The sequence below is a fragment of the Carassius auratus genome, chromosome 20, assembly GCF_003368295.1.
Source record: "Carassius auratus strain Wakin chromosome 20, ASM336829v1, whole genome shotgun sequence".
In the NCBI taxonomy this organism is placed as follows: Eukaryota; Metazoa; Chordata; class Actinopteri; order Cypriniformes; family Cyprinidae; genus Carassius; species Carassius auratus.
Window position 1 is genome coordinate 5,075,897 of NC_039262.1, and position 13,570 is coordinate 5,089,466.

The 13,570-nt window shown below is 39.7% G+C and overlaps 2 protein-coding genes across 2 annotated transcripts; both read left to right on the top strand.

Moving 5' to 3' along the window:
- Positions 1-3,529: 3,529 nt before the first annotated feature.
- On the top strand, positions 3,530-4,516 carry LOC113037815 (trace amine-associated receptor 13c-like). Its single transcript, XM_026195163.1, has one exon. The coding sequence runs from the start codon at positions 3,530-3,532 to the stop codon at positions 4,514-4,516; it is 987 nt and encodes a 328-aa protein (XP_026050948.1).
- Positions 4,517-10,631: 6,115 nt separating this feature from the next.
- Positions 10,632-11,672, top strand: LOC113037816 (trace amine-associated receptor 13c-like). Its single transcript, XM_026195164.1, has one exon. The coding sequence runs from the start codon at positions 10,686-10,688 to the stop codon at positions 11,670-11,672; it is 987 nt and encodes a 328-aa protein (XP_026050949.1). The 5' UTR covers positions 10,632-10,685.
- The last annotated feature ends 1,898 nt before the right edge of the window (positions 11,673-13,570 follow it).

Sequence of the window (13,570 nt, forward strand, 5' to 3'; positions counted from 1 at the left end):
TGAGAGTGCCTGAACTCTGGCTAAACTGAATGAAAATGTTATTTGATAATGTAAATGTTCTTTACTCTCTGAAAAATGAAAGTGTTAAAATAAGTAACTTACAATATTGTTATTAAAATTTACATTAAATGCAAATTCAGTCGTATTAAAAATATTTTATGGCATGATATGGCACTTAAGTAAAAAGTCGGGGTTTTATGTGTAGTTAATAGATTACACTACCTTTCCATTTATTGATCAAATAACATTCTATAAAGGTGCAAAACGCGTTTACTTATACGTTTGAGAATCGAGATATTTCCTGATATATTAAGCATGTTTGAAATTGTTTTGAATAAAAAGGAAAAATAAATAAAACATAAGCCTATATAAGTTATACAGTGCTTTCATAGCATGACTCAGTTGTTTATTGTTTTGTATCAATATTTAAGGTGGACTTATTGATTAGGTGCAAGAATAGTAGTGATGGTTAAAATAATAGATTGATAATGAAATAGTAGATTGTGCCTTGTTCTTAGATGGACAGAGACTGGAAAGTAATAGATCAGATGAGGAGATGGAGATAGAGGAAGAAAAAGAGGCAAATGTAGACGCACAAGTGACAGAAAGAGCAGGTAAGCAAGCCAGGAGACAGAGGCTGGTGAGAAAGAGGAAAATGTAGAGTGTTTTCTGTAGTTTTTACTATAACAGCTGTTCTTAATTATTCTGTTGAACAGAGAAGAAAAAGCCTTCAGGTTGGGACAATTTAAGACATTTCAGTTTCTAATCCCAGAGCTATTATTAGGTGGAAATAATTTTTATTGTCTTACTTTTAAACTTAAAATTGTCTCTTCTAATCTTTTTCTTTTTGAAAACTGCATCACAGCATTTGCTGCCATATCAATACATAATCATCCATATCGACACGTGAATCGACAATGAATGCTTCACAATATATTGCTGTATTGCTATTTTGAACCGCGCTATTTAAAGCCTTGTTCCATGTGCCCCTTTTATACTTTGAGCACCTGCCCCTCCAAAGGTCTCTGCACGGCCCTGGTATATATTATATATATATATATATATATATATATATATATATATATATATATATATATATATATATATATATATATATATATATATATATATATAATACTAAAAACATTTAAAAAAGTAAATAGAAAAAAATCCCAGATCCCAAGAACACAACATAATCCAAACAAAACACGGTTTATAGAAAACGGCCCAGATCAATCCAGTGATATGTGGCCCAAATCAGGCTAAGATCTGGCAGTATATTACGTGACCTATGATAAACAAGATAAATAAAATATATAATGATAATGGTTAAATAATCACATACATTTTAATGAAGTGTAGTGTTATTAAAATGTAGTCTTTGAAATGGCAAGTCAAAACAGAATGAAACATTATCATTTCAAAATTAAGCAAATCAGTCAAGTGCATTAAACTGATTAAATTTGATTAAATGTTATATTATTATTCTTGGTACAAATAATCATAGAATCCTTACTTGAAAAGAAAGAGAGAGAGATTGTTTAACTGTTATCATCTAATATTTATTTGGTTTACCATGGGGCACACATTGATCTATAATAGAGAGCGGGGGCACATCATTTTTTATTAGTATGCTGTCATGCACAAGCATTAAATAAAATTTGACATTCATTCAAAAAACATTTATCTGAGATATGTATCTCCTTCCTCTGTAGCTATAGTAACAATTAAAATATGTGCCATTAAGAGCCGGGGCAGCTCCGACGTTCTTCCGATCAGGTTCCGACACTCATAACACACCTCACACCAAGAGAAAATCCGATAAGATAATATGTATAACCATCAGGATAATCGGGAGATAGATAGAATTGTCCGACGGGGGTAAATCGACCCAAACTCAGCTCGATTATCTTTTGGTGTGTACCCAGCATTATACACTCACTCTTTATTGGTGTGTATATTATGCAATACGTTTTTTTATTGCATGGTTACATAATTTGTGGGTTTTAAGTCTGATTTTCAGATTAATGTACTTTTTTGGCTTAGATTGTTTGTACATTCCCAGACAGTAAGCAGTTTTGGCCCAGAACGCATGGATTTCACGCAGGCCAGATGTGGGCCGGATCTGGGCCAACACTATGTTGCTGGGTTGGGTTGGGTCTGGACTATACATGGCTCAGGTGTGACTCAGTTTTGGGGATTCTGGATTACTTAAGGCTGTGAATTAGCACCAATAATAAAACCTGTTTTGGCCCCGTTCAGGGCTAGCTACGGGTGATTAAATGGCTGAGATTCGGGCTGGTTATGGCCCATGTGTGGCCCTCGTCTTTAATCAAGTTCAGGGCCACTTCAGGGCCGTCATTCTTTGCGGCACTTGGGCCTAGGGAGACATGATTGTTTGGCCCAGATCTGGAGAAGACATGTGGGAAGCTACTTGAAAAAAAATAATCACCTACTATCTGTAAAAACTATAGTCTGCCTCAACCCAGCTTCCACTACACAATATGTTTCATCATGCTAATTTCCCAAAATTGCAAAATTGTAGACCATTTGGGATGACCACATCCTGAGAAAATGGTGAACAATTCTAAAATGGAAAAAATGTGGGACACTGAGAACCATAACAGAAAAAGGGTTGTCAAAACTAAATTAACTTAAAGACTAAAGCTGTTACAACAGGAGCAACTTCATTTACATGAAGGGTAGTAAACTGAAAATGTATAAAAGGTTTTAACTTAGGATGTTCTGGCTTCATTCTGACTCCATTGATCCCAAGGTAATACATGCACTTTTTCGTTGTTATGTTTGCAATAAACATCTTCATCAAACTCTTCAACATCCTTTTTGCTTTTTCTTACATTGGCGAGCCAGCCAGGAGGGATTTCCGGAAAAAAAACAACAAGTGAAGGTAAAAAATTATTGCCTACTATCAGAGTAGGTGCTATATGACAAAGCACTTGCTTTGTTACCATTTAAAATATTTTAAATAAAGTATGCATTTCTGTAATATACACAGAAATCCACATGTACATCTTTTATGTTGGCATTGCCATTTTTCTTAAACTGTTATTCATGCCGCTTCCCTGCCATTTATGAAGCCTTTCTTGTGCCTCATGTGATAGCAAAGTGTACCCTATTAAAATGTGTTTTGCATATGCTGTATATTCAAAAGAATCTTTGAAAAAAACAATGATTATATAAAGCATTTATGATGAGATTTTACAGATTTTTACATTTCAGATGTTTTTGTATAAGCTCTGTGTGACACTTTTCTAAATCAGTTGATCTCCCAATTGATCTGCCAGTCAGCATGTTTTTCTCCCTTGATGCAGCTGGTCTTGGAAAGAGTCAACATGTCAAGAGTATAAAAGGAAGCATGAGTTGAAGTTCATCTTTATTGTGGAGCCTAAAGGAATGATGATTGTGTTTCAGTAAAACAGCGTCTTCAGACGTCTTTATATTGCACTTCATATGACTTGGGTCAAATGGACAAATACTCTTTTTGGATGATTCTTCCAAATACTCCACAATGAATCTTACAGCAATGAACCAAAGCAATATGTGTCAGGAATTTTTGTGTCCAGAGAGATCTGTTTCTCTGTCTGTCTATGTGATTCTGTATGTGGCTGCAGCAGCTGTGTCTCTGCTGACCGTGTGTGGAAACCTGCTGGTCATCATCTCTGTTAGTCACTTCAAGCAGCTCCACACACCTGCTAACATCCTCATCCTCTCTTTGGCTGTGTCTGATCTCCTGGTTGGAGTTTTTGTGATGCCACTACATTTGTCTTGGCTCATTGAGTCATGTTGGACTTCTGGACCGGTGATGTGCTCTGCTTTAAAAATAGTGAATTTTCAAGCAACAAGCGTGTCTGTTCACACTGTGGCTCTGATAGCAGTTGATCGTTTTTTGGCTTTAAGTTCTCCTTTTCTTTACTCAGAGAAAATCTCACCCACTGTGATCTGCATAACGACTTTATTTAACTGGTTGTTTTCACTCATTTATAACTTCACTCTTCTGTTTGTTAATGGAAACTTCACTAATGTCATGTGTCCAGGAACATGTGTTTATTTTATGGATGGAGTTTCATCTCTCATTGATCTTCTAATTGTGCTTCTTATACCATGTACACTCATTATAATATTATACACTCATGTTTTTATCATTGCTAAGAGACATGCAACTGCTATAAGAGCCCTTCAGGTTCACAACAGCACAGGAGCCTCCAAAAACAGGGTCAGTGACAAATCAGAGCGAAAAGCTGCGATACTGCTCGGGATTCTAGTCATTGTGTTTCTTATGTGTTTACTGCCACATTATATTTGTTCTTTAGTGATTCCATACAGTAATGTTGACTTGTTTTATGTCAGAAATGTTGCTGTAATATTTTTCTTCCTGAACTCCACCATTAATCCCATCATTTATGCTTTATTCTATCCATGGTTTCAGAAAAGCTTAAAATTAATTTTCACATTTAAAGTGTTCAATAAAGATTCATCCCTGATGAATGTGCTGTAACTCATTGAATGTAAGATACAATGTTTCCTCTCCATTTTTCCAGTTGTTTCTTTTTTTATATTGTCTAGTTTAATATACATCATTTTATCACATTAAACATGAGTTTGAACAGCTATTTTATATTTCCTCAATTATTGCAGAGATTGAGATGTAGCCCATTTGTAAAGGCTCGAGTCTCCCCTCTGTAATATGACAAAATAGCAAAACCTATGGTAAAGAAAACCTTATATGTGTTTAAATGTTGTACTATATCTATGTTGTTAGCCTACAGTATGTTCTCATTTCAGTAATTAAGCGACATAATCATGTTTAAAATGACTTGTTAAAATCATTCAAACCAAAAAACTTGGGTCATATTGACCAGCTAATTAAAAGAGCCAACTCATGAGAGTATTTTGTTTGTGAATTTTTTGATATCTTGCATTGTCTTATTTTCAAAATAATTTAAACAAAACAACATTAATCTGAGTGGGATAGCAATTTTGTCTAATCACAAAGTCTATCTGAGATCAACCAAACTTCTGATGCAGTCATTTGTATTGTAAAGTGGCAGAAGGACAGAACAGAAATGTTTCTAAAGAAAGAAAAGTTTAGCACGAGACAGTCCCATTTGAGTGATGGGGAGGGTCATATTAAATTCATTCACCTCCTACGCTTGTCTGTCTGTTCAGTCTGTTTTCTACCCAACACCTTATATTTTTTTAGATAAGTGCATGAGACTCATTAAAGTTTAGAAACTTTTTTCTTTTAGCAGTTGAAATTAGTACTGCAGTCCAAATTTAAAAATTGGAGAGTTGTTTCTCTAGATCAGTGTTACTCATTGCTAGGGTTGCCACCTACAGCGAGGCAAAATAAGGGACTTCAGACTGATGGCTGAAGGTCTGGAACTCATGGCAGCTTTCATTGGCCAAGGCCCGTCCATGAGGATGTTTGACTGACATGTCAAACAACCAATCACAGTTTGTTTTGTTCAGCCTCACATTTCGGGGCATGGAAATATCGCCACAATAACAGACCAGTGTGTAAAGCTCTCAGAAGTATTTGAATGATTAAATGCCGCAAATTGTAAATATTTCACATACTTTTGAAACTCCAGTGTTTAGTTGATCCTGATAAGCGCTCGTTGTCACAGTTGTAAACACTACGGCTTTTCTTCTTTCGTGAGGGGTGTAGTGGACAGCACATTCCAGGGCCCAGTTTATGGCAAGGCCTCTCTCTGACCACAATAGTGGACAATGGTTTGCTACATTTTGATTTCCAGATGCCAGAACAACAGCAAGACACCTCTTAGAAGGCAAGAAGAAGACATTTGGTACAAAGCCCGGGAAGGACAGTTTCTGTCCTTAACCCACCAACACACTGATTCCCCAGGTTTTGGCCTGTGACTGCCATAAATATTCCTACATCTGGATGCAGCAGCAGTGGGTGAAACAAAGATGAATCACAGAGTCCCATCCAAATCCATTCATAACTATATTCTCAAACGTTAAACTGATGCAAACTGCAATACACACATCTTATACTTATTCAGAGAAATAAGGGTAGCACTTTATTTTACAGTCCTGTTCCCCATGTACATACTATGTACTACTTATAGTAATTACAATAACTGTGTAATAACTAGGTACTAACCCTGAACCTACCCCTAAACCTAACCCTACCCCATGTAGTTACCTTGTATTACCAGAACTTTCTTAGATAAATACACTGTAAGGACACTATAAGTACATTTAAGTACACGTACTGTAAAATAAAGTGCAACCGAAATAAGTATTCTCAGTGACAGCGACATGAAGTGCAGAATCTTACACAAACTCATCTGTTAATGGACAAATGAATGCATGCATGATAGTTCAATTTTAGTTCAATCATGTTTAGACTTAATGTGTTCGTAATATTGCCAAAGGTATTATTATGGTCTTGGTTTGGTAAGTGAGAAATACACTGGTAAACCTTTAGTGACACTTTTCTGAATATGTGTTTGGACTGATGGAAACAGCCAATCACATCCTGGAAATGGAGAAGCACCAGATTTCAATTTCCTTCTCATCGGAAATAGATAAATGTACCTTGTCAAAAGACACTCCTCGTTCTGAGTCTGAATCCTGCCAAGGAGAGCCACTAATAGAGCAAGTTCTGAGTATATGACACATCCAGGAGTCACTAACAGATCAACACATGTTCTAAGTCTCTGACCTGTGAAGGTGAGACTGTAACAGATCAACCTCCATTCTGAATCTGAGTCCTGTCAAGGAAAGGACTGCAGAAGATCACCAACATTCTGAGCCTCAGGTCCGTGAGGGAAGAGGCAATAACAGATACCAAATAAGCTTTGAGACAGCATAAAACCACGTTCTGAGCCTCCAGCCTGCGAGGAAAGAGATAATCTACATTCAGACTTCATTCAGAATCTTCGTCCAGTGAGTCCATAACAGATGCAGCACGTCCTGAGTTTCCAGCCTAGAGAGACAAAGTGGATCAACCAAGTTCTAGCCGAGTCTCTAGCCCAGAGAGGCAGAAGACACACAGACATCTGCAACAAGGTTAATCTCCAGCGAGCAAACCTTCATTCCAAGGTACCTTTGCTTGTGTGTTCCAGGCTAAGGACCTTCTGCACCTACTCCCGGGCCACATCTGCGTGTTCCAGATTTTTGGACCCTTTGCTGTTCCAGGAAATCAGCATCCACCAGCGCTTCATTTTCAATGCTGTCGAAACGGATTCCTGCTCCTTTTCCCACTGCATTGCTACCAGCACAACCAGTGGATGAAATCCCCATTACCGGACTGCTCACTCGACTACAGAGAATGTAAATATCACTTATCCAAACCTCTTCCAAAGACCCTGGCAATGTTAGATATTATCAGTACATGATTTCTCTAATTTACATTAGATATTATATAGACCTCTTTTCCCTCAACCACTCTCACCTGCTTCCAGCAGTGCTTCAGCCGGTCGTCCCCGAGCTGCTCCTTCATAAAACTACCCCCACCCCGTACCTGCTGGAACACATCATAGAAAAGGTTAGCACTTTGGGGGGGGGGACTCACCATCTCGGGCGCTGTCCGAAGCGAGGAGGACAGGGAGCTGTCGGGGACCCCGGCTGTGGTTCTTCCTCTTCTGGCGGTTCCCGGCAGGGCTGGCAGGCCGGGTGACTTGGGTGAGCAGTTGGTCGAAGCCTGGCCAGTCTCTCCCCAACAGCACGGGCATGGGCAGGTCCCTGACTACGCCCACTTCTAATGGCCAGGTGCCAGCTCTCGGGGAGAGTGTGACTCGTCGGGTAGGCACGTTCTGGGTGTCCCCATGGACGCAGGTAATGGAGAGACGTGCTTTGGTTCCCGTCCGTGGGGGAAACAGGGAGGACTGGACCAGGCTCACCGCACTTCCAGAGTCCAACAGTGCTGTATATGGTCGGCCGTTAATGGTAACCTCGGTCTGGGGTGCTTCTCGCGGCGGCTCCAGATGGACTGCACAGCCTGCCAGCCAGGCGCGATTGGGAGAGGGTGGTGGCTCCGTGCGCATCGGCTCATCCTGCATGCCGGGAACCGCCGACCTGCTGACTGTGTGCTGGGTGCCCTCTGGCGTGCGTCGCTCCTGGTACACCCTCCGGGGAAATGGCGGTGCTCGCTCCCCAGCATCTCGTCGCATCGTCATCTCCGCCAGCTCCACAGCCTCGATGAGCTCTCCCACGGTGCGTGGATTCCTCATCCCAGCCGCCTGTCGAAGGGGCCGTGGCAGGGCGCACAAATACCGGTCCACGACGACACATTCGGCCACTTGGGCGGCGCTGGGGCTCCCGGCGAGCAACCAGTGATGGGCGAGGCAGTTGAGTTCGGCAGCTTGGGCGCGGGCTGGCAACCGACTATTATACTCCCAGGCTCGGAACAATTGGGCCGCGGCGATGGGGGACAAACCCACACGCGCCAGAATTTCCTTCCGTAGTTCATCATAGGATTCCTTTTGGTGGGCTGGCATAGAAAAGTAGGCCTGTTGGGGTTCCCCGGTCAGCAATGGTGCCAGTATCCGCGCCCATTCCTCACGGGGCCAGTCCTCTCGTGCGGCAATGGATTCGAACATGCCCAGGTAATGCTCTATGTCGTCGTGGACGGTCATCTTCGGCAGGAGCTGGGTGGCTTGAGTGCGCGGGTCCGGCAGCGGGGCCCGCTGAGCAGCCGTGAAGCGGAGAGCGGCGACTTCACGCTCCGTTTCTCCTTGGCGAGCGGCCATGTGCTCGACGATCTGCTGCTGGCGAAGGCTTACTTCCGTCAGGTGCTTGAGAAGCTCTTCCATAGCTGGGGAGGGAGTCACCGCCTGACGAAGAAGCAGAGGGGGAAAAAAAAAACAACTTGGTGAGTCGGTGATTCTTCAGTAAGTTGCCCACATTCTCCACCAGTGTCACGGGCTGAAGAATCACACGACAGGGTTTAGTGAAAAGTGAAGCCCCGGAGGGTGTATTTATTAAATGGTGCTCGGTGTAGTGCTGAATCCTGTAGTGCCTGGTGCTCGTCCTCGGTGCCACGTGATCCTGTTTGCCGGCCGGCTGAGTGCAAGGGAACTTGGTGTCCGGTGCTCGGGTGGCGGGCTGGTCGATCCGCAGCTGTCTAGAGGGACAAGAGACACAACGTTAGTTTCAGTCATCTGAAAATCCTCTCTCATCCGCTTCAGCTGGGACCGATCAGCCCGCTGTGATTGCGTGCAGGTGAATCTCCCTCGTTGCCAGGGCGACGCTGATAGGTGCCCAGGACACGGCTCACAATGTAGATGATTACTCTTGTCTATCTTTTGTTAACACAATCTATTTTATTACACTTGTGTCTTCCTTGAGTTGATGATACAGAAGAGGTTCTACAAATTAGAGATCCCACCGATCTTTCATATGTGATGTACTCATAACCACACCTTAAGTGACACGTGATCCAAAAATCATAATGTGACACGAGCACCCATCGCTACACTACTTTGCCTCCCTAGGTTGGCAAAAGCGAATATCACTACAGTGGTTTGGTTTCACAGCATCTTTGTTACTGGACAGAACATTAAATAATGCAACACACACGTCTCCTGGAAATCCTGTAGAATTCAACCAATGCGATGACGACTTTGACACTTCTGAAGTGTTTCCACTTCGTTTAGCCAACGGTCAGTGGCCGTGACGTCTGAGGCTGAGAGTAATGAGGGACTACTGGAAATGTATTTCCTTATTTTTGCTATTAGTATTATCCAACCTGCAAAATCCTTGGCCTTTGTCAAATATGAGATAAATTGCTTCCCGTATCTATCTGATATGGGATGCATAATTTTACTTTTAAATACGGGACGATTCCGTATTTTAAGGGACGAGTGGCAACCCTTCTCATTGCGGGGCTCACCAAGCTTTACTTTGTGGCTCGCATGGGAGTAAATAATGCGATATGATCATGCAGTCAATACAGATATTTCATAACAGCATTAAAAACAAGCATGGTTATAACATAACCAGTTAAAAACTACACCATGTCTACACTGGACGTGAGTGGGATACATTTGATAGTGGGGTACACATTTGAGAGAGGCGGGTATTGTAGAGGACCTACAATAATGTAGAGTTAAACAATAAAAAAATACAGACAAAAACAAACATTCCGTCACGGAACACAGATTTCAAAATAGAATAACTGACTGTAGCAGTGTTTTTCGGAGAAACAAGTATATGAAAGTAGCATGTTTCCTAAATATCTGCAAACATATGATGGTATTTTTAATGCTTTAGTACTGTTAAAAAAATACATACAACAACTTTAAAGTTAGTATATAAAGATAATTTTTTCATAGATAAAAGGATGCATGAGGATTTTATAGGCTAGACTTTTTGACTTTTAGTTTTTGATTTCATATAAATACACTAATGCCTTTTTATGAGCTCTGTGTGACATGTTAATCTCCCAGCTGTTTGTTCTTCTCCCTTGATGCTGCCAGTCTTAGAAAGAGTCAACATATCAAGTGTATAAAAGCAGCCCACTGAAGCTCCTCTTTATTGTGAAACTTCCAGGAGTGAAGATTGTGTTTCAGTGGAGCAGATAGAAACAGCATCTTCAGAGATCTTTATCTGTGGTTATGCATATATTGCACTTTATATAACGAGAGTCATATGGAAAAATACTCTGTTTGGATGATTCTTCCAAATACTCTACAATGAATCTTACAGAAGTGAACCAAAGCGATGTGTGTCAGGAATTTTCGTGTCCAGAGAGATCTGTTTCTCTGTCTGTCTATGTGATTCTGTATGTGGCTGCAGCAGCTGTGTCTCTGCTGACCGTGTGTGGAAACCTGCTGGTCATCATCTCTGTTAGTCACTTCAAGCAGCTCCACACACCTGCTAACATCCTCATCCTCTCTTTGGCTGTGTCTGATCTCCTCGTTGGAGTTTTTGTGATGCCACTACATTTGTCTTGGGTCATTGAGTCATGTTGGACTTCTGGACCGGTGATGTGCTCTGCTTTAAAAATAGTGAATTTTCAAGCAACAAGTGTGTCTGTTCACACTGTGGCTCTGATAGCAGTTGATCGTTTTTTGGCTTTAAGTTCTCCTTTTCTTTACTCAGAGAAAGTCTCACCCACTGTGATCTGCATAGTGTCTCTATTTAACTGGTTGTTTTCACTCTTTTATAACTTCACTCTTCTGTTTGTTAATGGAAACTTCACTGATGTTACCTGTCCAGGAATATGTATTGCTATTATAGATGGGATTTCATCATTTATTGATCTCATAGTTGTTTTTCTTATGCCTTGTACACTTATTATAATATTATACACTCATGTTTTTGTCATTGTTAAAAGACACGTGACTGCTATAAGAGGCCTTCAGGTTCACAACAGCGCAGGATCCTCCAAAAACAGAGTCAGTGACAAATCAGAGCGAAAAGCTGCGATACTGCTGGGTATTCTGGTCATTGTGTTTCTTCTGTGTTTACTGCCATATTATATTTGTTCTTTAGTGATTCCATACAGTGGTGATGATTTGTTTGATGTCAGAGATGTTGTTGTTATAGTTTTCTTCCTGAACTCCACCATTAATCCCATCATTTATGCTTTATTCTATCCATGGTTTCAGAAAAGCTTAAAATTAATTTTCACATTTCAAGTGTTTAATAAAGACTCATCTCTGATGAATGTGCTATAAATAAATATAAGTCACTAAATATAAGACTGAATGTTTATACATTTTTTTCTTGATTTGCCAAAAGGCAAATGCTTTTTCTTCATTATTTTATTATTTCATATTAAACTTGACTGTGAAGACATGGATATTGTTTTCAATCGTGCCAGTATAACATTGATAGTTGGGGGAAATTTCTTTTTTCTGTATGCCATATTTCATGTTTTGTTTGTTATAAACAGAAATGTTGGAAGAGCAAAGCAATCATGAAACAAAACTATTAACTAAAATTGTATAAAGATGCATAAATTACTTAATTAATTAGGCATTGTTTTGGCTAACAAGTACTCAAATTTATAAGTTGTTTAAAATGAAAACATATGAAACACATGTGACATTTATAAATAATATTCTTGTTCTTTTCTCTTTGGTCTTCCAAAAACTACTTTTTAATACAATTACCCATTGCCTAAAAGTATACTAGTATGTGGATTTATTGTGTTTAGCCTAAAAATATTACAAAAATATGCTCAAAATTGAATTTGGGCTTGAAAAAATAGCTTGTGATTGATATACAATATAGTTTCGTAAATATAATATCATGATAGGCAAATTGTATTTGTAGGAATATATAGCCTAAGTGTTAAATATGATGTAAATGTGTACAATACTTTACAATAATATTTAGCTTATACTATGAACGGCACAGAGTTTGATACCCACTCTGACAGAGCCAAAATTTCACTAAAAGCTCCAACCCAGCAGAGGGCGCCAGATCTCTTACTTATGCGCCACAGACATCAGTAAACTGAAGCGCGTGCAATGTTTCCACTTTGTGTGATGAATGTGTCTCAGCACTAGGGGGCGCTCGGTGGCTCAAAAAGTTTAATCCTCCTTTGAGTCACATTCAAATCTCAGGATGTTTTTGTGGGTTTTGCACACTACAATTATAATTCTTTAAACATATTCATTTCTAAGATTGGTGTCTGGAATAAAATATGTACATGTTATTACAAATGCCTGCAGAGGGAACCAAATGCCATGTAGCTGCTGCTGTTACACTTACAAGACAATCAAATCCTTGTTTAGGCTACTGACCAAACATTTAATTCAAATATTCACTTAATCTTTCATTTTTGGCCACCTTTTTGCTATAGATGACACAGCCTTTATAATTTCTTCAACAAAAAACATGCATATCACAACCCTTACAAAATAATAAAACTGCTTAATTTCCTTTTGCATGATTTCTGAATGCTTGAGACTATAAATTAAATTAGAGTCATAATAAAGTCATAGCCATATAGGTAAATGTCAAGAGCTACAATTGTAATTTGTCAAAAATACCAAAACCAAAGTTTACCAAAACCAAAATTTATTTTCGATGCTTCAACAAATTCTAAAAAATAAATAAAAATGACCCTATGATGTCACATGGACTACTTTGAAGATGTTTTTATTACCTTTCTGGACATGGACAGTAGACCGTACATAGGAGGGACTGCAGCTCTGTATTAAATCTAAAATAACTTAAACTCTGTTATGAAGATGACCAGAGGTCTCACGGGTTTGGAACGACATGAGTCATTAATGACATAATTTTCGTTTTTGGGTGAACAATCCCTTTAAGCTAATTCGTTCAATATTTCGTTTTTAAATATGTTATATTTAAAACACGAATTTAATTGCACTCATGCCACCACTGAGCCTTATTAAACATCTGAAAGTGCAAGCCACTTGTAGTAGGTAGTGTTGTGAAATGAAAACCGGTTCTTAATCAGGTTCTTATTCAGAACCAGTTCTGTTTTTTTTAAAGAACCGGAAACGTGACAATTTCTACGTTTCGGTTATGTAACGGTTCTGGTGTGGCACGTGACCAAGCGCTGTGAGCAGCCTTGCACCGTCCTTTCCCGTTAACGATG